Source organism: Mus caroli, unplaced genomic scaffold, assembly GCF_978045245.1.
Source record: "Mus caroli unplaced genomic scaffold, Mus_caroli_1 scaffold_20, whole genome shotgun sequence".
Lineage (NCBI taxonomy): Eukaryota > Metazoa > Chordata > Mammalia > Rodentia > Muridae > Mus > Mus caroli.
In genome coordinates, this window is record NW_028227275.1 from 54,319,683 (window position 1) to 54,340,432 (window position 20,750).

The 20,750-nt window shown below is 41.0% G+C and overlaps 1 protein-coding gene across 4 annotated transcripts in view; it reads left to right on the top strand.

Moving 5' to 3' along the window:
- Positions 1-20,750, top strand: part of Rtn3 (reticulon 3) — a 58,889-nt gene that overhangs the window by 24,161 nt on the left and 13,978 nt on the right. Inside the window, exon 3 of one of the 4 annotated variants that reach the window (XM_021151198.3) lies at positions 1,399-3,546. The exons of 2 other annotated variants lie outside the window; for them this stretch is intronic. In XM_021151198.3, coding sequence (XP_021006857.1) covers positions 1,399-3,546 — 2,148 coding nt within the window. Of the gene's footprint in view, positions 1-1,398; positions 3,547-17,581; positions 17,748-20,750 lie in introns of those variants that run through there. One more of the 4 variants, XM_021151199.3, reaches the window with a different exon arrangement.

A 20,750-nucleotide genomic window follows, 5' to 3' on the forward strand; every position in this document is an offset into this window, starting at 1 on the left:
ATTTAGAACTATTTTAGGGTCTACTTTCTTCCAGCTGCAGAGATGTAGCAGTGTGTGAAAAGGGCAGTGCCTTCTTTTCTGTGTAGGACAGACAGTGCTCACTCTCAGGATGGTTCTTTTCATCCTTCCTTAGATTAGAGAGGATCAGAGTAAATGGATGGTTGCTGTGAGATTACTAACCAGTAAGATTTAGTACATTACTCCTGTTTTTAAAAGAACTCTGTTTTTACCCAAAGAAACCAACTTATACCATTTAGTATTTTTGAAAGAAGAAAGATTTATTTTAGATTATGAGTTCAGAATATTCACTAGGTTGGGAAGCAAAGAACAGGGTGCTGCTGCTCAACTGGCCACCTCATTTCTTGTTTATTTTGTTTGAGCCCCTAGAGAGTAGGCATGGGGTGATGCCAGCCACATTCAGTTAACCTCTTTGAAGCATCGTCCTAGACAGTTATTGAAGTGACAATGAAGAGGAACTACCACAAGTCTACCCTTGTCAAGTTACACCCAGATGTCTCACTATAACACTATACACCTGGCCAACTGCAAGATTGTGTCCATCTCCATGATCCCCATAGCCTTAACAGGTCCAACACTGTGTACAAGTCAAGTCCTGAGCCGCCTCTGAAGCTCAGGGAGACTCTGTTATACACTGTGTGATTGGGTTAAAATGGCCAGTTAGACAGGAGATTTGGTAGCAGGCTGAGCTTTTCAACACTCTAGAACATCAGGCAATTTGCATCCCTTTGTTGAATGATGGAATGGAATGTTTTTAGTCTGATTTTCAGACTCAAGAAAGACCTGCTGCCTTTCTAAATCAAGAACAACTTGAGTCAAGCTGCTTACTCTTCCTTCTCAGATTGTGAGGACTGTAACAGGGGATCTGTAGAGCCAGTGTGTTCTGAATTGTTCAACTTACAAAGGAAGACATAACATAACAGCAAGCTGTATTGTATAGATTACATTGTTCCTATAGAATAACTACCCCCCCTAAAAAGAAAGGAAAAACTCCCCAAATCTCCCAGTACCATCACCCCTTTATTATGGGTTGGAGGGGGGGAATAAACTAATTAAAAAATAGTTGTCCTGAAAATAAATGGTTTGTCATTCGCAATTTGTAGCATGATACTGGCTTTTGTTTTATTGTTGGCACTTTTATGCATGTTTTGTAGGATAACCATTGATCTTTGGTTTGTTATGTACTTTTGTGTGTATGCATCTGTTCATACACTCTGTGTGTGTGTGTGTGTGTGTGTGTGTGTGTGTGTGTGTGTATATGTGCGTGTGTGTGAGAGAGAGAGATTTTTAAAAATAAAAAGCATGCTGCTTGGCCTGACTAGCTAATGTGTGTACTTGCATCTGGTAAATGATCTTTTTCCTTTTAAATTCTGACCATAGCGGGATTGAGCTCTCTTTGCTCTGATGAGCCACCTTCAAAAAGTATGACTTCCTCCTTTCTTTCATCTTCTGAAATACATAACCCTGACCCTACAACACCGCTTGGAGAAAAGAGTGAAACATTAGGCAGCCAGTTTGTTCTAGCTAAAGAAAAAGACCCCTTGGTTCTTCTAGATAAGAAAAAGCTGGACTCTCCTCAGGGGACCAACTTGGACAGAGTAGACGCTCCGGTTTCTCTTGCAGCTGGCATTCCTTGCAGCCACCCTTCTATTCCAGACAGTTTCCCAGAGCAACCTGCTTTTCTGTCAAAAGAAATTGGTCCAGCAGAAGAGTGGGTAGTTAAAGACCAAGAACCCAAGAACCCAAACAAGATTCCAGATGGGGAGGACAGAAGTGCACTGGATTTTGGGCAATCTAAGGCAGAACACATTTGTACATATTCCTTGTCCCCATCTGAACTTCCAGTAGCCAGTGTAGAAAAAGATTCTCCTGAGTCACCGTTTGAAGTAATTATTGACAAAGCAACATTTGACAGAGAATATAAAGATTTGTATAAGGAAAACCCAAATGATTTGTGTGGCTGGGCAGCTCATGGTGATAGAGAATCCCCTGCAGACTTGTTGGAAATGAATGACAAACTCTTTCCACTAAGAAATAAAGAGGCAGGGCGTTACCCATCCTCTGCACTACTCGGTAGACAGTTCTCACACACTACAGCAGCACTGGAAGAGGTGTCTAGATGTGTGAATGATATGCATAACTTTACTAATGAAATACTGACTTGGGACTTAGATCCCCAAGCAAAACAACAGGCCAAAAAAACATCTTGCACCACAGAAAGTACAGGACTAGACAGGAGTGAACATCGCTCAGAAATTCCAGTTATAAATCTTAAAACAAATCCTCAACAGAAAATGCCTGTATGTTCTTTTAATGGGAGCACTCCCATTACCAAATCCACAGGTGACTGGACAGAAGAAAAACCTGTAAGAGACTACCTCAGTTCCACAAAAGAAGCTGGTGGCAACGGTGTGCCAGGCAGTTCTCAGCTTTATTCCGAGCTGCCTGGTTCTATGCCTGAGAAATGGGTCTCAGGCTCTGGAGCAGCCACAGTGGAAGTAACTTTACCTAACCTGAGGGGTGCCTGGCCTAACTCTGTGATGGGGGAAGTCACAGAGGTTGATAGTTCTGGGGAATCTGATGACACAGTAATAGAGGACATCACAGAAAATCCCTCAGTTAAGAGCATCAAAGTTTTGCCAGAAAAACCTGACTCCCTTCCAAGTGCTGCTGCAAAAACAAGTGAAAGGGAAATCAAAGAGCCTCCCAGTCTTGAAACTGTGAAGAGTGAAGTGTATGAAAACTCTGAGCAGCAGCAGGCCCAGCCAGAAACTCCTGCTCAGAGGAGTCTGGAAGGTGAGGTGTCTTCACAAGTACCTGATACCCTGAATGAAGTCACACCTGAAAAGCTTGATATGACTAACAACCCCAAAGTTTGCTCAGCAGCACCTCCAAGTGTTCTTAATGAGACAGGATTCTCACTAACTGTGCCAGCTTCTGCCAAGTTGGAATCTTTGCTTGGAAAATATGTTGAAGATACAGATGGTTCCTCCCCAGAGGACTTGATGGCTGTCCTCACAGGAGCCGAGGAGAAGGGGATAGTGGATAAAGAGGAAGGTGATGTTTTGGAAGCAGTGTTAGAGAAGATAGCAGACTTTAAAAATATTTTGCCTGTGGAACTCTTGCATGAAAGTGAGCTAAGTGGTTCTGAAACCAAAAATATTAAAAGCAAATACAGTGAAGACAGCAGAGAAACAAATGGAAGTGCCCCTACGATGTCTCCCGACTTAGAGCAGGAGCAGCTCACCATCAGAGCCATTAAAGAGTTAGGAGAAAGGCAAGCTGAGAAGGTGCAGGATGAAGGGATATCTTCTGGAGGAAAATTCAAGCAAGCCTTTGCTCCACAGTCTGGGCCACAGAGTTCATCTGACATCCTAGAACACACAGATGTCAAAACTGGATCTGATCTTGGAATTCCCAAAAATCCTACTATCATCAAAAACACTAGAATAGATTCTATTTCCAGCCTTACCAAGACTGAAATGGTTAACAAGAATGTTCTAGCAAGACTTCTCAGTGATTTCCCAGGTAACCATTTACAACAGAAATTCTGCATGTGGCTGATGCTGCTGTGATTATGAGACTACCACTTTTTCATTTTGCTTTATGGCCTGTAAGAAAAGGCAGACTTCCCACACACACTTAGTGGTCACTTAACTTGGTTTCTCTGTATCTGTAGTTCCTAAAGCCACAGACTTTGGGAACTAACCTTCTGAGTTCTCTTCTGTTTCAAGGTCCTTCTTTGTAAGTGGCCTGAATGTGGCTATTGCCTTTAAGAATATCACCACGTTCATATTTGTTTACCGATTTGTGATTTTGCTGCTGTTTGTTTTGAAACAAGGTTACCCCGAGCTGGCCTGGAACTCACTATGTAGCCCAAGCTATTGTTGAGCGCATAGTATCCTTCTTCAGCCTCTCAAGGGCTGAGATTATAGGCCCAGTCTGTATTCTTATTTATTTTCAAAGTTCAGTTTTTAAATCTCCATGATAGTGAACATTGATAGGTACTTGGATTTTTTTTTTTTTTTTAAAAGAGTGGACTTGTAAATTTTAATTAGTTATCAAAGATAAAAGAATTCCTGCAGGGAAACTCAGTAAATGTAACTTTTAATTAATTTACTGTATTCCACAGGGTTTATGCTTTGAAAGTAGGTGACCATTATTACACTGCTCTTTTGGAGTAATACTTAAGAAAAACTCATTCATTCTTATACTTCAGGCCAACTGAACAGTCTCCAGACAACAGTGCACTGAATAGCGCCAGAAGATCTTCATGTTTCTTTTTTATTTGAAATGATCTTTTTCCTAGTAGATGGCTTGCAGTAAAATGGCTTTAAATGCTGTTTATCTTGCAAAGTGTATTAGTTACTTTTTATTGCTGTGAGAAACACCATGACCAAGGCAACTTAAAAAAGAAAGTATTCACCAAAAAAAAAAAACGGGCATGGTGGCACATGCCTTTAATCCCAGCACTCGGGAAGCAGAGGCAGGCGGATTTCTGAGTTCGAGGCCAGCCTGGTCTACAAAGTGAGTTCCAGGACAACCAGGGCTACACAGACAAACCCTGTCTTGAAAAACCAAAAGAAAAGAAAAGAAAGTATTCAAAAGGGGCTTACTTAGCACCATAGTCATGGCACACACCTTTAATTCCAGCACTCAGGAAGGCAGAGGCAGATGGATCTCTGAGCCTAGTCTACAGAGGGAGTTCTAGAACAGCTGGGCTAAAGGGGTTAGGGACTCGCTTATAGTTTCAGAGAGAATGACTTCATGACAATCATGGTGGGGATCATAGCAGCAGGCAGGCAGAGCTCTGGAGCACTAACTGTGAGCTTGTATTTGATGCACAATTAGTGTACAGCCAATTGGCATGGGCTTTTGAAATTTCAAAGCCCACTCCCAGTGACACACCTTCCCCAACAGTATCTATTTGTCCTTACCAAAACTGTTCCACCGACTAGGGACCAAGCATTCAAATATATACACCTATTCGGGCCATTCTCATTCAAACCACCACAGTTAAGGGGTAAAAAAAAGATTCTTAAAGCTCTACATACAGCCAGTGTTAAATTAGATTACTACTCCAGTGATACATCAGTACCTTTTGAATTCCTGGGTTGCATTGGTTCTCATTGCAACCATTTTGAGTGATGAAGCATATAGAAATTAGGTCATAAAGCCTCCTGTCTAATTCTGGCATTTTCAGACTTCAGTGTGACCTTAGACAGCAAGCCTAGCTAGTTCATCATCTTCCTTTGGTACTGGGACAATGGTAGTTATTTTACAATGTTGTATAGTGTTATAAGTAAAGAACTTTGTAAGTAGTAATTACTAGTAATTCCCAGCTGAGCTATTTTCGCCTAGAATGAGAAATGAAAAGAGATGTAGAAGTTAAGGATATTTCACTGACCAGATTCTGTTATTGGTAAATATTTTTAGGTGGTAGTTAAGGCAGATTGACATAGTTAGAAGCTTAAAAGTCACCCTTTACACGTGGTGACTTACATCTATCTGTAGCTCCAGTTGCAGGGGATTCAGTGTCCTTTCCTGGCTTCCTCAGACACTGTACACACATAGTACACTTACATACTTGCAGGTAAAATATCAGTACACATAAAACTAATACTAAAATTTTTTAAAAGGTTATTCTTTACAAATTTCAAAATTAAAAACCTTAGCAGTTATTTTATGACCAAATCTTTAAAGATGTAAAACATTTCTGTTAAATGCATCAACTTGTTTTCACACAGTGTGGACACATGACATGTACATACACATAAGTAGAAATCTTTAAATAAAAAATTTTTAAATAAGAGCCAGGTGTGGTGACGCACGTCTTTAATCCCAGCACTTAGGAGGCAGAGGCAGGCGGATTTCTGAGTTCGAGGCCAGCCTGGTCTACAAAGTGAATTCCAGGACAGCCAGGGCTATACAGAGAAACCCAGTCTGGAAAAAATAAAATAAAATAAAATCATGAGACTGAAGAAATGGTTCAGTGCTTAGAAGCACTTGACTACTTTCAGAGGTCCTGAGTTCAAGTCCCAGCAACCACATGGCAGCTCACGAACATCTGTAATGAGATCTGACGCCCTCTCCTAGTGTGAATAATGACCAAGCCCACTCAGTCAGTCAACAGCGCAGGAGTGAGGATTAAAAGGAAAACAAGACAGACAACATTGTAGCGTGACCCCAGTCAATTCGGAGACTGAAGGCAAATTTTTATTTTCCAATCCACTTTTTATACCATTTTTAATTACATGCAAGTATTTTGGGCAAAGCAGGACAATAAGGAACTAACAAAGCAGCAAGCGATTACTCCCATGACAGTTGTTTAAAAGGGCTTGTTATACTGACCGAAATACTTGAGCCCACTTCCTCATCCAAGCCCAAAATCTTGCCTGAAGCCTAGTTCTTCTGTTCCACCCTAAGACTAAAATTCCTGCCATACCCTACTTCCCTATTACAGCCTAAAGTTAGATTCTTGCTGAAACTTACTTATTTTGCCCTAATATTAGATTTCTGCCTGAAGCCCATTTCCTTGTCCTTGACCAATGTCAGACTTCTGAAAGAGTTAACATGGAATACATTTGAACAATTAAATTTAATCTATTTTTCATGCTTTTAACCAGAAAAACAGGCTGAAGTTGGGACCTGACCAGTTGAGAAGACTAAGAGAAAAAGGTTTTTTGTTGCTTTGGGCTGTTTATTTTGAGACAGGGTTATCTATGTAGCCCCCCAAGTGTGGGTTAAAGGTGTGCTACCACCACCCATTGAAAGAAGATAAATTAAGTCATTCTCAATGAGGAGATATTAAAAGGGAGGAAGTATCCTGAAAAGGAGAGATCCAGAGGACAAAAGCCTAAATTCTATAAAATAATCTCTGTGTAAACTTTTTCTGATCCCTGACCTACATGTGTACATGAGAGAATCCAGGCAATCCAGCTAAAGATGGAAGAACTGAGCCAGTGATCTGCACCAGTGACAAGAGTTTGCAAATTGTGTTTAACAAAATGTAATGGCATGCTTAAAACAACCCCCAAAATCAATACTCTCCAAGGTTCAGTGGTTGTAAACACTTGCTGATATTGCAAGAAGGCTCAGGTTCAGCTTCTAGCCTCCTTAGGCTAGGCATCTGCACTCACTTAGTGCACATACAGACAAGCAGGCACCCACATGTACATATGAAATAAATACAATCATTTATTTGCATGTGGGAAAGTGTTGACTCAGGGTCTGTCTGTATAGCCCTGACTGTTTTGTAGCAGTCTGTGCTCAAGCTCAAAGAAATCCATCTGCCTCTGCCTCCCAAGTGCTGGGACTAAAGGAGTTAAATAATTTCTTAATGCATGCTATATGGAGAACTATAACAGAGTAGTTACATTAAGCTGTAAAAACATTTTAGTTATAGTGTCTAGAATGGAAATCAAAACTAACTTTGTTAAAACCAGAAAAATATAATTCAGTTTGGAAAAGGATCTCATATATTAGAATTAAATCAAGGCCAACCTAGTCTATATATATGAGTTCCAGGACAGCCAGTTGCATAATGAGGCCCTGGGGGTTGGGGGGGGGAGGTAATTTATTATAGTCACTCAACAAAGTGAAGGAAAAAATGTTTGTATTGAATGAAAATAAAGGGAATCTCAGCCTAAAAATAGAAACAGAAATTGCCTAGAGGAAACCCTAGAACTACAGACATCTGGAATTTGAAACTCACTAAGTGACCACAATAGCAAAATGGGAAAAAGAAAATCTGTGAGTTTGATGAGTAGGGAATTATACAACCTGAAATACAAGGGAGGAAGAAAATTACCTTCAAAACTTCAGGAATCTGTGGAATAATCAAAAGATTGTGTAATCAAAGTCCCACAGCAAACTAGAGAAGAGCTTTTTGAAGATAAAATGATCACAGACTTCCTAGTCAACGAAGTACACATGCTGGCTAAAGCTCAGCTGTCACCTACTAGGATAAATCCAAAGACAACTCTCAGGCTGAGGGACTGGCTAGGACTCGGTGGGTTCAGAAACTGATAGCATTGTTCACACAGAGGAAGATACCAGGCAAGCTTTCAGCTGTCAACACTCTCAATGCAGGGAAGTATCCAATTCTTCTACAACTATGATGACAAAACCTAAGAGTTGTCATCCAGAATTGTTTGTTAAGTCCTTGGTATCCAGGATAACAAGCAGTATGTCCTTAAGTGCTACATGACTACTCAGACTCCAGCATCACCAAGCCAAAATAGGCATTTGCCATAAATCATATTACCGGGCTATGCTTAATCTGATCATTATGAAATAGCATAGCCCTGAGGTCTCAGGCACATAAAATGTTTTTTTAAAAAATCATCATCAAATAACCAAAGGGAGATAATTTATCCTTCTCTCTTGCTTCCACCTCCAGAGTGCTGGGATGTGCTACCATGTCCAGCTTTAACCCAGATTTCTATAGTAAATAATAGGAGAATAAAAAGCAAGGGGCTGGAGAAGTGGCTTAGCAATTAAGAGCCCTAGTAGTTCTTTCAGAGGACGCTCTCTTCTGGCCTCTGGGCACTGCGTATATGCAGTACAAATACACATAGGCAAATACTCTTGTACATGGGATAAAAATGATCTTTAATATATAATAAAGGTTTCTTAAATGTGAAAAAAAGAGAATTTGTTATAGATGACCTGGACTACAAGAGATGCTAAAGGAAGTTTTCCAGATTAAAGAAGAATGACATCAATCCCATTAAGCACTAAATACAATAGGATCAAGAATTCAAGGTAAAGGCTGGCAAGATAACTCAGTGGGTAAAGACACTTGTTGGCAAGCCTGACACCCTGAGTTCAGTTCCCCAGAACCTACATGGTAGGAGAGAACCAGTTTCCACAAGTTTTATGTATGATAGCTCAATCCCAGCCTGGACTACATAAAGAAAACCTATTTAAAAAAACAAACAAGAACAGTGGACTTAAAGACCCTTGCTGCTCCTACAGAAGATCTAAGTTTGATTCCCAGTACCCACGTCAGGGAGACGGTAACAGCCTAGAGATTCAACTCCATGGGGATCCAGCTCTGGCCTCCACAGGTAACTTGCACTCACTTGGAGCACACATAGAAAATACACTTAAAATAACTCTTTTTAAAATGTGTGAAAGGAATCTATCCTCCGTAATTTATAAAACAATCACTAGCGGGCTGGTGAGATGGCTCAGTGGGTAAGAGCACCCGACTGCTCTTCCGAAGGTCCAGAGTTCAAATCCCAGCAACCACATGGTGGCTCACAACCATCTATAATGAGATCTGGCGCCCTCTTCTGGTCTGTCTTAAGACAGCTACAGTGTACTTACATATAATAATAAATAAATAAATCTTTTTTAAAAAAACAATCACTAGCACTGATTAATGAATGTAGCAAAATTTAAGAAGACATACTGGCTAATGCTCAAAACATAAGTAATAGAAAATATGTCTAATGTACATGAGGCCCTGGGTTTGAACCCCAGAACTACAATAAAATAAAGTACTCAAGGGCTGGAGAGATAAGTCAGCAATCACCTATGATTGTAGCTCCAGGAGCTCTTTTCTACCTTCTATGGGGAAATGCACACACACATAGTTTGAAAAATTTAAAAAAAAACCTGGGACTGGAAAGGTGGCTCAGTGGGTAGGAGCATTGACTGCTCTTCCGGAGGTCCTGAGTTCAATTCCCAGCCACCACATGGTGGCTCACAACCATCTGTGATCCGATGCCCTCTTCTGGTGTGTCTGAAGACAGCAACAGTGTACTTATAATAAATAAATAAATAAATACTTTTAAAAATAAATTAAATTTGAGATAAGACCTTGAAAAAAAAGAAAATACCTAAAACTGTATTGTTATACACTAATAGCAAATAATTTTTTAAAACTTTGAAGCAGGGTGGCGAGTTGCAAGTCGGGTAAGGTGGTACATGCATGAAGTCCAACACTTAGGAAGCTAAAAGAGGAAGATCTTGAGTTGAGAGGATCCTGGGCAACAGAGAACCTGCAGCCCTGTCTCCTGCCCCCTGCCTCCTCTCCCTTCCCCCCAGTACATAATACATTTTCATTTAAACATCACAATTAACAAAAAAGGGGGAGGCTGGACAGTACAGCTTGGTGGCTTAGAGACTTGTTACAGAAGACCAAGGTTTGATTCTCAACATCCACATTGTTTTTTAATTAAGATGTGCTAGAAACTACAGATGACTGCAGAGGAAAATGAAGGAAGAGCTAAGGGGAAAAAGACGTTCTATCTGGATTTGGAAGGCTGGCAGTCATTACCATGTCAGTGCTGTCCAGAATGTGGGTTCAATATAGTGTGGTCAAAGTACAAGGATTTTTGTGCCACAGAAAATTGAAAGTCCAAATGGAATTCTTCTGTGGAAATACAAAGAACTTAGCAAACCCAAAGCAGTATTGGAAAAGAAAAAAATTAAGGGACTTAGAATATTCAAGATATTATAAAACCCTAGTAATAAAGACAGCAGTGATGTTGAAAGTTAAGCAGAGCACAGGGAGCCTTACTACTAGTTCAGTGATTTAAACAGTGTTAGTTCTTATCCTGTAGATCAGAAATCTAGATGTGAGTGAGGTCTGGTTCTAAAACTGGTGTGTGTGTGTGTGTGTGTGTGTGTGGTCCAGAACTGTAACTTCATCTGAAGCTCAAGAGCTTGTCATCAGCTTCTTTGGTTGCTGACAGAATTTAGGTCATGGAGGTTGTGGGGGTGGTAAGAGTTGGTGGCTGATGGCTGGAGAGGTGGTGTCGTGCCTAAGAGCATGCATTGTTCTTGAAAAGATCCCAGTTCAGTCCTAGCACCTACACTGGGTGACTTATAACTACCTGTAACTCTGGCTTCATCGGCCACTTGGACACATGTGCACATACCCACACAGACACACATAATTAAACATTTTTAAATTTTTTTTAAAAGATTTAGATCTAGGCATGGTGGCGCACACCTTTGATCCCAGCATTCGGGAGACAGAGGCAGGCGGATTTCTGACAGCCAGGGCTACACAGAGAAACCCTGTCTCAAAAAAACAAAAAAAGACTCAGATTCAAAATATATTTACAAATACCTTGGCCATATCTAGGCTCTTCTCTGACTATAATCATAACTTAGATAACCCAATTATTTTAACCTACATTCTGCCATGAGCTGGTTATCTGTACTCAGGTACCACGTAGCCATCTCCTCACATCTTCGGAGGTGGATCTCCCTGGTCTGTCACAGAATCCTTTCTCTGGATGTTCCATCTTCAATTTCCTAACTAATCCATAGGCCATCAGATTTATTATTGATGGGTGCCACATTCATACAGACATCTTCTCTACAGGATGTAGGTGCTGGGAACTGAACTAGTCTGTAAGATAAGTACTCCTAATGGCTAAGCCATCTCTCACCCCAGATCACAACTCTTACTAGCTATCAACTGAAGTGGAAAGTGATGGTCGTGTTTAGCTTCTGGAGCTGCCCTCAGGTTCTAGTACTCTCACGTGGTTGCTTAATGCACTGACTAGCCTCTCCTAATCACAGGTTCTACTCATAATTGAGAACAAGTGGGGCATTCTATACAGGACACATAAACCAAGTGGCAAGTCTTAGGCAATGCCTTGGGATGTTGCTCACCAGTTCTAGCATCACATGGTATACAAAATTAATTGAAAATCAGTCAGTAAACATAAAAACTTTTTTAAAAATCTTACAAAGCCAGGGTGGTGGCTAAGGTTAGTTAAGAGGACTTGGGTTCAGCCCAGGCTGAGTAATGAGACTGTTGCAATGGAAGAGAAGAAAAAAGTATCTACATGGTATGGGGCTAGACAAAGGGCTCTTAGGTCATTGGATGGATATACTAATCTCAAAATAACTTAATTAGGCTTTATCAAAACCAAATTTTAATTTTTGCATAATGAAAGACATCACTAGTAAGTCACTGCCTTAAGAAAGTTCATGCCAAAATGTATTTATTGGACTTTCAAAGCCTTCAAGCCCTTACCTTTTACTCCTAACTCAACACCTCTGAATCTGCCCTCAACTTAGTTGCCCAATTACCTTCTGTGAAGCCCATAGGTCTTGTTGCCCAAGACACTTTCAAGCTGCCTTCCCTGGACCTCTTTTCCGCCTACATTTTGGAAGATCTCCCCTACAGCTCTGAGTCTGTCTCTCTTCCCCTAAATTCTCCTCCTCCTCCTAGCCTGCGGGAACCTGGAAGTCCCGCCTCTTTCTTTCCACTCAGCCATTGGCCACTGGCATCTTTATTGATAGATCAAAACCCAATTGTGGGCAAGGACCTCCAGCATCTGTAAACACAGATTCCCAATTAAATCAAAGCATCAGAACCACTCCTACATTTACCAGAAGAATTTTACTCAAACAACAGTAATACAGTGTAAATTTGTCCAATACTGAATCTCACACAGTTTAAATAGTTACCACTATCCATTCATTCTAATGGCTCAAGCTAAATACAATTCCTAGTGAAGGTGGGGTGACAGAGTCTCATGGACTGTGGCTGGGAGTATAAATGAGAAAAGCTGGACAGATTCTTGAAAAACAATACCCATTTGTCCTACAACCTAGCAACTCCACTATAGAGGAGTAAAAACTCCATATACATACATATATGTGTGTGTGTGTGTGTATATATATATATATATACATATATATATGGTAGTTTTACTAATAATGTCCTAAAGTTGAAACAGTAAGGGAACAAACATTCCTTGACATAGCTGTGTTTGTGTATAGATCACAAGGACAACTTACAGGAGTCAGTTTTCTCCTTCTACCTTGTGGATCCCAGGGATCAAGTGATCTTATCTGCTGAGCCATCTCTCCAGCTGGACATAGCTAGGTTGGATTTTTTTGTTGTTGTTCATTTGTTTTGTTTTGTTTTTGTTTTAGTGCTTGCATCAGTATAAATCTCATATATTGTGCTCAGTGAGAAGCAGCATAAAATAATTTGTACTGTGTCAGTTATGTCTATGTGATTGTAGAACAAAAGAACTGGGACAGCAGTGGTTGCTTTTGAGTTGTTGACTTTTGGGTTAGTCAGCTTTCTACTACTAAAGCAGATAGATGCCTGAAATAACTTGCCGGGCTCACAGTTGGCTTTGTTGCTCTTGGACCTTTGGCATCACCCATTGTAGGGCAAACGTGCTGAAGCAAAACTGTCAGCCTTTTGGCCAAAACACAAGGAAGAAACTCAGACCCCTCAGTACTCCATGACCTCCATTAGACAACCCAAACCTTCCCAAAACTGCCTCTCTGGGGATCAGCCTTTAACTGAATGGGCCTTTGGGAGTAGGTGTGGGGGATCGAAATACAAACTCTATAATGAAAAAGGTGCACCTTCAGGAGTGTGGTCTTTTGTACACTTTGATCGAAATTGAACGGATGTACATATTGTACATGTACCCAATGACTATGTTTATGTAATTTGCTGTAAATTTTACATTTAAAGAAAAATGTGAAAAGAATGCTCCATTTTAGTCCTGGTTCTCAAGCTGAAGTAGATGTCCTAATAACCACTGTTTATTTTGACATGTTTGTTTAAACACTGGAGTGAGCAGAAGGATACAGTGCAACATCAGTGGATAACATCAATGTGTTTGTTCTTTGGGGGTAGGGAGTGGGGTTCAAAGCAGGGAGGGATTCTTTTTGTAGCCTCAACTGTCCTGGAACTCACTCTGTAGATAGGCTGGCCTCTAACTCACAGAGAACTCTGTCTCTGGAGTGCTGGGATTAAAGGTATGTATGTGCCATCCCACCCGGCTAATGTGCATGTAATTAAATGCTACTGAGCTACTCTTAAAAAATAGTCCATGTTGCTTTATGGTATATGTATTTAAACACATTGTTTTAGATATACTATTTTGTGTGTTTGAGTCTTTTGCTTGCACATATGTGTGTGTATCATGTGCATGCCTGGTGCACTTTGAAGTTAGAGTTGGGCATTGGGGAACTAGAGTTAACTGACAGTTGTGAGCTGCCATATGGGTGCTGGGAATTGATCCTCAGTCCTGTGCAGGAACACGTGCTTTTAACAGCTGAGCCAATTCCAGCCTATTAGCACTTTTTTTTAATGTAGAAGTTGGACATGATGGCATTTAGCATTGAGGCAGGAGCAATACAGTGAGCTTGAGTCCAGCCTTTGAGACAGAGTGAGCCCCTGTCTCAAAAGCAATCAAGCAAACCAAATAGTGTAGGTGTGTAGCTCAGTGATATAGTACTCACTCTTGAGGCCCTTGGTTTCCATCCCTAGCATTGCCTGAGGGAATAAAATACAGGTGGTTGGTTAATCTGAAATGATTATCAGCTGTGCTATGCTTGGGGCAATAAAACAGAGGGGAGTATCTGTTCATTACCCAGATGCCCACTGTCTTACTTGAGGTTAGTATTGCTGTGATGAAACACCATGACCAGGGCAATTTGGCAAGGAAAGGGTTTATTTGGCTTACACTTCCACAACGCTGTTCATCACTGGAGGAAGTTGGGACAGAAACTCAAACAAGGCAGGAACCTGGAGCTAGTGCAGAAGCCATTGAGGGCTGCAGCTTACCTCTTGCTCCCTCTCAACCTGCTCTCTTATAGAACCCAGGAACACTAGGCCAGGGGAGTCCCCGCCACAGTGGACGCTCTCATATCAGTCACTAAACAAGAAAATGCCTTAATCCCAGCACTCGGGAGGCAGAGGCAGGCGGATTTCTGAGTTCGAGGCCAGCCTGGTCTACAAAGTGAGTTCCAGGACAGCCAGGGCTATACAGAGAAACCCTGTCTCGAAAAACCAAAAAAAAAGAAAAGAAAATGCCTAAGGCTTGGCTACAGCCCTGTCTCAACTGAGGCTTCCTTCTCTCTAATGACTCTAGCTTGTGTCAAGTTGACATAAAACGAGCCAGTACACCACTGTTTTCACAGGAGAGTTATTTACTAGAGCTGCTAGAAAAATTAAGACTTCAAAGGTCAGGGATATGTATGTGTATTTACCTGCTCAACTAACAGAAAGACAGACAGGCTGACTACCACTTGGGTTTGAGGCTGGCAGAGGGTGGCAGAGGGGAAAAGCAGGAGGATCGCACATTCAAGGCAGTCAGTCGCTAGAGTACTTGCCTGGCATATAGGAACCCCGGGGTTTGAACCCTGGTACTGCTTAAGTGGGGCATGGAGGCACATGCCGTAATCTCAGCACTTGGGAGGTAGAAGCTGGAGGATCAAACCTTCAAGGCTCTTCTGCTAGTTTTGAGTTTGAGGCCAGCCTTGGCTTTATGAGAACCTTTCTTTAAAATGTTTGTGTGTTTAAATTTGTTCGCACTTGAGTAGTTTTTCAGTTAGCGTGGTCCAGTGACTCTGCTCTATAAACTCTTTTCTTCTTTGTTGAGACAGACTCTCACACTGTAATTGTAGCCCAGACTGGCCTTAAATTCCCGCTAATCCTTCTGCTTCAGCCTCCCAAGGGATTTCTGGCATAATTGTTTACAGGAACGGGATTTCAGGTGTACTCTATCTACCACACCCATCTTCTATTACAGTTTCTTAGTTAAACACACCCAGATTTAGTAGGGGAAGAAAAGGAAAAAAAAAAAAAAAACAAGTCTTTGTGTCTTTAGCCATTTGTTATCTAGCTGCATCCTAAATAAGGGAGGTAAAAGAGTTTCAAAACCACCCTGCTGCACAGCTTGGGGAGGGCTAGTCTTATATTCCTGTTGTATGTGCTTTACAAATTGGAAATTGGGGGTAAAGACAATGGGAGGTTTTTGGTTTTGGTTTTTTTTGTTGTTGTTTTTTGTTTTTCGAGACAGGGTTTCTCTGTATAGCCCTGGCTGTCCTGGAACTCACTTTGTAGACCAGGCTGGCCTTGAACTCAGAAATCCGCCAGCCTCTGCCTCCTGAGTGCTGGGATTAAAGGCGTGCACCACCATGCCTGGCTGACAATGGGAGGTTTTAATGATTAAAAAATGATTTTTTTTTCTAAGAATCTAGTGGGTATCAATTTGAAAGAGGTCTCTACAAATGTCTTTGGCCTGCTGCTAGACGCTGCTGTGGACAAAACAAGCCTGTGCACATGTTTGACAGTAAGAGCTTTTCCTGTCAGTGATCTGTGCCACTTGGAGGAGTATGTGCTGAGGTAATGATAAATATGTGGTAGAGAAGAATTAAGCCTTATCAACATACACAAAATTGGAATCTGAATTTACAGATATCTAGTATCTTTTGCAACTTAAAAAGTGGTTTAATTTAATGAAAACCATACAATTTTTTAAAATTATAAGAACCTAGTCCAATGGAGAAAATGCCTTCATCATTTTCTTTTACTACAATATTTTTTTGAAACTGAACAGTCACCATCACCTTTTATTTAATTTAGCAGTGCTAGTCATGGAACTTGGGACCTTAGCATGCTTAGCAAGGAAGTCTTTGCCCATTTACTGCAAAACCCATCTGCAAGTCTTTACCCATTGCTGCAAAACAGAGCTTGGTCAGAAAATCCAGAGTTAACTTTTTAAGACAGGAAGTTAAAATTGGGAGAAGCATGCCCTGTCAGTGAGCATCCTCTTTGAGCCTTTCCCCCTCTTGTAGTCGGAAAGCCTGTCTTTAGCCAATCAGGTAACAAAACATACACAGGAAACTGAGAAAGATCATTAGTTAGTGCTACAAATGGAAAACCCTACTCTAAACAAATCAACCAGCCAGCGTGACTTTCCCCCACCTACATTTTATTACATGTATTGAGTATTAGCAAACTAAAACAAAAGACTTATGCAAAGAAAATAAAACCTTGTGTCAATCTTGAGTTGCTCTTCAAAAATAAAATTAAAGTTGGAGTTTTGTCAATTTCATTCCTTCCTTTTTCAGTATAATTATTTTCTACCCTTAACTTAAGAATGCTTGGGAGAGGGCTGGTGAGATGGCTCAGTGGGTAAGAGCACCCGACTGCTCTTCCAAAGGTCCAGAGTTCAAATCCCAGCAACCACATGGTGGCTCACAACCATCCGTAACGAGATCTGGCGCCCTCTTCTGGAGTGTCTGAAGACAGCTACAGTGTACTTACATATAATAAATAAATAAATCTTTAAAAAAAAAAATGCTTGGGAGAAGCTCCACGTGGTGGCACAAGCCTTTAACCCTCTGAGTACTAGGACAGCCAGGGCTACACAAAGAACCGTGCTAGGGAGAACAGGTTAAATCCTGTTGATCCTTGGAGATTTCTAAATTTAAAATCAAACCGAACTCTTTCCCTAAATTTGGTAATAAAGCATTGATAAGGAAGTCAGCAAAATGTCAATGCTGCTCCTGACTGAACTTGCGGAACTGGCAGCTTTCTTCTTTTGAGAATGCCATTAGGCTCCCTCTTTTGGTATATTATGGGTACTGCAGCTGGCGTCCTTAAATCTCCTAGCAAGTAATAGAAAACCTTTGTTTTCAATAATAAAGATAAAGTAGGGCCCTCCGATCAGGCCTGGGCTCCTGGAGTTGCTCCCTAGAGCCACCGCGCTGTGCTGCTGCTGCTGCTGCTCCTCGCGCGGCTCCTTTAGGCCACTGCAATAACGGCCGCCCTGGCGGAGCTCTTCAGAGCGGACAGATGCAGCTGCTGGTACCTAGGCAGCCTGCGATGGGTAACTGCTGCTGGACGCAGTACTTCGGGCTGCACCGCAAGGAAGGGGGCCTGATGCAGACAGGAGGAAGCAGTGCAGGATCCAAGGGTTTTACAGCGTGCCCGAGAGGTGAGCACTTAAACACAGAGTTTGTGCACCTACTCATAAGTGACGGCTTGAGAATGAGACACACACATTCGCCAAGCAGCCATAAACCACCTCCTAAGGAAGAAGCAGTTAACTTGTAGGAGAGGCATTATAAGTCGATTGCTGCAAAACAGATCTTGGTCATAAAATCCAGAGTTAACTGTAAGAAAGGAAGTTAAAATTGGAAGAAGAAGCAGCTGGGTACTGCCTGCCGCCGAGAAGGCAGGGCAACAAAGTAGAGAAAGCACTCGAGGCAGGAAAGGTACAGCTGTGCCATGATGTCCTACTAGCAGGGAGACCAAAGTTATTGACCAGAAGATAAGTATGGATCTTGCCAGATACACAGTATTGACATAAAGTACCAAAAGCAGCTGTAATTTAACAACCCAAACTAAGTTAGCTTATAATATGATAGCCCATCCTTAGATGGGACCAGAATGTATACAGTGTTTTTCATGAGGCAGCCTTTCAAAACAGGAAGACATTCCCTAGGCAGCACTTAGAAAACTGATGATCCCTGTGAGCAAAAGGGGGAAGGACTTTGTAGGGCTGAGATGGATGACAGTGGTGACTGAGTATTGCAGGCTTGTGAGTCCTGGCTTAAGAACTTTCTAGTATCAGTCTAAAACAGATCAACAGATTGGGCAGAATGAAATTTTGTGATCCTGCTTAGCAGTTCTGACCTAGTGCTTAAAAGTGGACTAGAATGCATTAGTGATAATGCATTGGGGGAGCAGGCACTACGTTGTAAATGCTTGTTTTACAAGGAGTGAAGATGATGGAACACAGCTAATGGCTTCAGAATGAGTGTAGATTTCACCATCTGCCTTCTGCTTCTCAAGACCAATTGAAGGGCTCATGTTACCCTTTAAATTTATTTTAACCTTTTATAGTATTCTTACCCTTGTTGGGTTTTGCATTTTAAACCTTGGCTGATTTTACTTTGTCTGAACAAACCTGTTTTACTATGTAACTGAAAATCTTTTTTTAAAAAAGAATTATTTATATATTTTATTTATATGAGCAAACTGTAGCTGTCTTCAGACACACCAGAAGAGCACAACAGATTCCATTACAGATGGTTGTGAGCCACCATGTGGTTGCTGGGAATTGAACTCAGGACCTCTGGAAGAGCAGTCAATGCTCTTAACCACTGAGCCATCTCTCCAGCCCCTGAAAATCTTCTAAAAAGTGTTCTTGCTAAGTCTTAGCTGCTATAAAGAGTGAGGATGGCCAGTTTAGGACACTGTTATTCCCACTCTCCAGCTTCATCTATTTTGATGAATTCTTTAATTTGTCTTATACTAAACACAGTTAACTTGAGAAAACCCTAAGAAATGCAGAGTATGGTTTCTTTCCACATCAATCACAAATGCATATCCTAATGTGATATTGACACATTCTGAACAGAGATACTATTTAAAAAAAAAAAAAAAAAAAAAAAAACCCAGCCGGGCAGTGGTGGCGCACACCTTTAATCCCAGCACTCGGGAGGCAGAGACAGGCGGATTTCTGAGTTCGAGGACAGCCGGGGCTATACAGAGAAACCCTGTCTTGAAAAAAACAAAAAACAAAAAAAAACAACCAAACAAACAAAAAACAAGCTACTCTACATATTATAGTGATATTAAGATTAATATATAATTACAAATTTAGATATATTGGTTTCTTGAGGTTTTTTTCCCTATTTTAAAATTCTCTTTGGGGCTGGAGAGATGACTTAGTGGTTAAGAGCACTGACTGCTCTTCCAGAGGTCCTGAGTTCAAATCCCATCAACCAAATGGTGGCTCACAGCCATCTGTAATGTGTCGGGAGACAGCTACAGTGTATTTACATGTAATAAATAAATATTTTTTTAAAAAAATTCTTTTTGAAAGATTTTACACAAAATATGTAAATGTGGATGATTGAAGAAAATGTAAATGGTAGTAATACAGGTATTTAAAAGTAAAAATCCTTTTGGTATGAAAGATTCCATTGGTTCTATTACTCTTTGATTTAATGGCATGGAACTAGTATATCAGTATATATAATTTGTGGCAAGCAGCTTTTCACTGTTTATGAAGCAGCATTCCAGTTAGAAGAATACCATTGAGATGGCTCAGAAGGAAAGGCAGCTGCTCCCCAAGCCTGACCTGAGTCCATGGCCAGAACCTACATGATTTAAGGAGAACACTGTTACTGTGTCAGGCTGGAGCTCCAAACACTCAGCAGAGATCAAAATGAGCAAGGCAAGAATTTTCAGTAATAGCCAGGCCACCTGCTCTCCTTGGGACCAGAAGTGAGCAAGTGACCCCAGCTATAGTGGACAGACTCTTGTAAAGGTATTTCATGACTTTTGCAAGCAAGCAAAGCTTAACAGAAATGGAACTTTTCGGACTAGCATTTAGCATAAACACATTGTTACATTTTTAACATCACTATGAGCTGCCAGTTTCAGAAAGCCTGTTTTTCAAGTCAGGTAGACCTAGTTTGAAGGAGTTATTTGTGGTCTAATGGTTTGAAAAACAGTCTGCACAGTAGGAACATAAATCTCATTTTACCTGAGAAATACAAATACCAAAACTTTTGGAAACAAGTCCAGAAACTGAACAGTAGGGAGAATAGAGGCCCTGTTATTATTTAACCCATATTAAAATCAGTAGTGAAGGCAGAAATGGGGGGGGGTCAGCTTCTAAAAAGCACGAACCTTTGAAAGTGTTTGGTAGCACACACACAGGTATGCCCACAAATGCATGCCCATACGTGCAGCACTAAATAAATAAACGTATGTTGGATTTTTACACAGAACAAAACAGGAATATAAAATGCTCCCTGGATTTGGTGAGGATTGAGCATGGGTTTCTGTAAGCACACTTACCTGGGCTCTCCTTGGTATGTTTTCTTTTTTGTCTTGCAGCAGCAACAGGGCAATGTCCTGAAAAGGGAAGTTCAGATAGAAAGAGGAACTCAAGGCTCCTGCTGTGCGGACATAGCATACACAG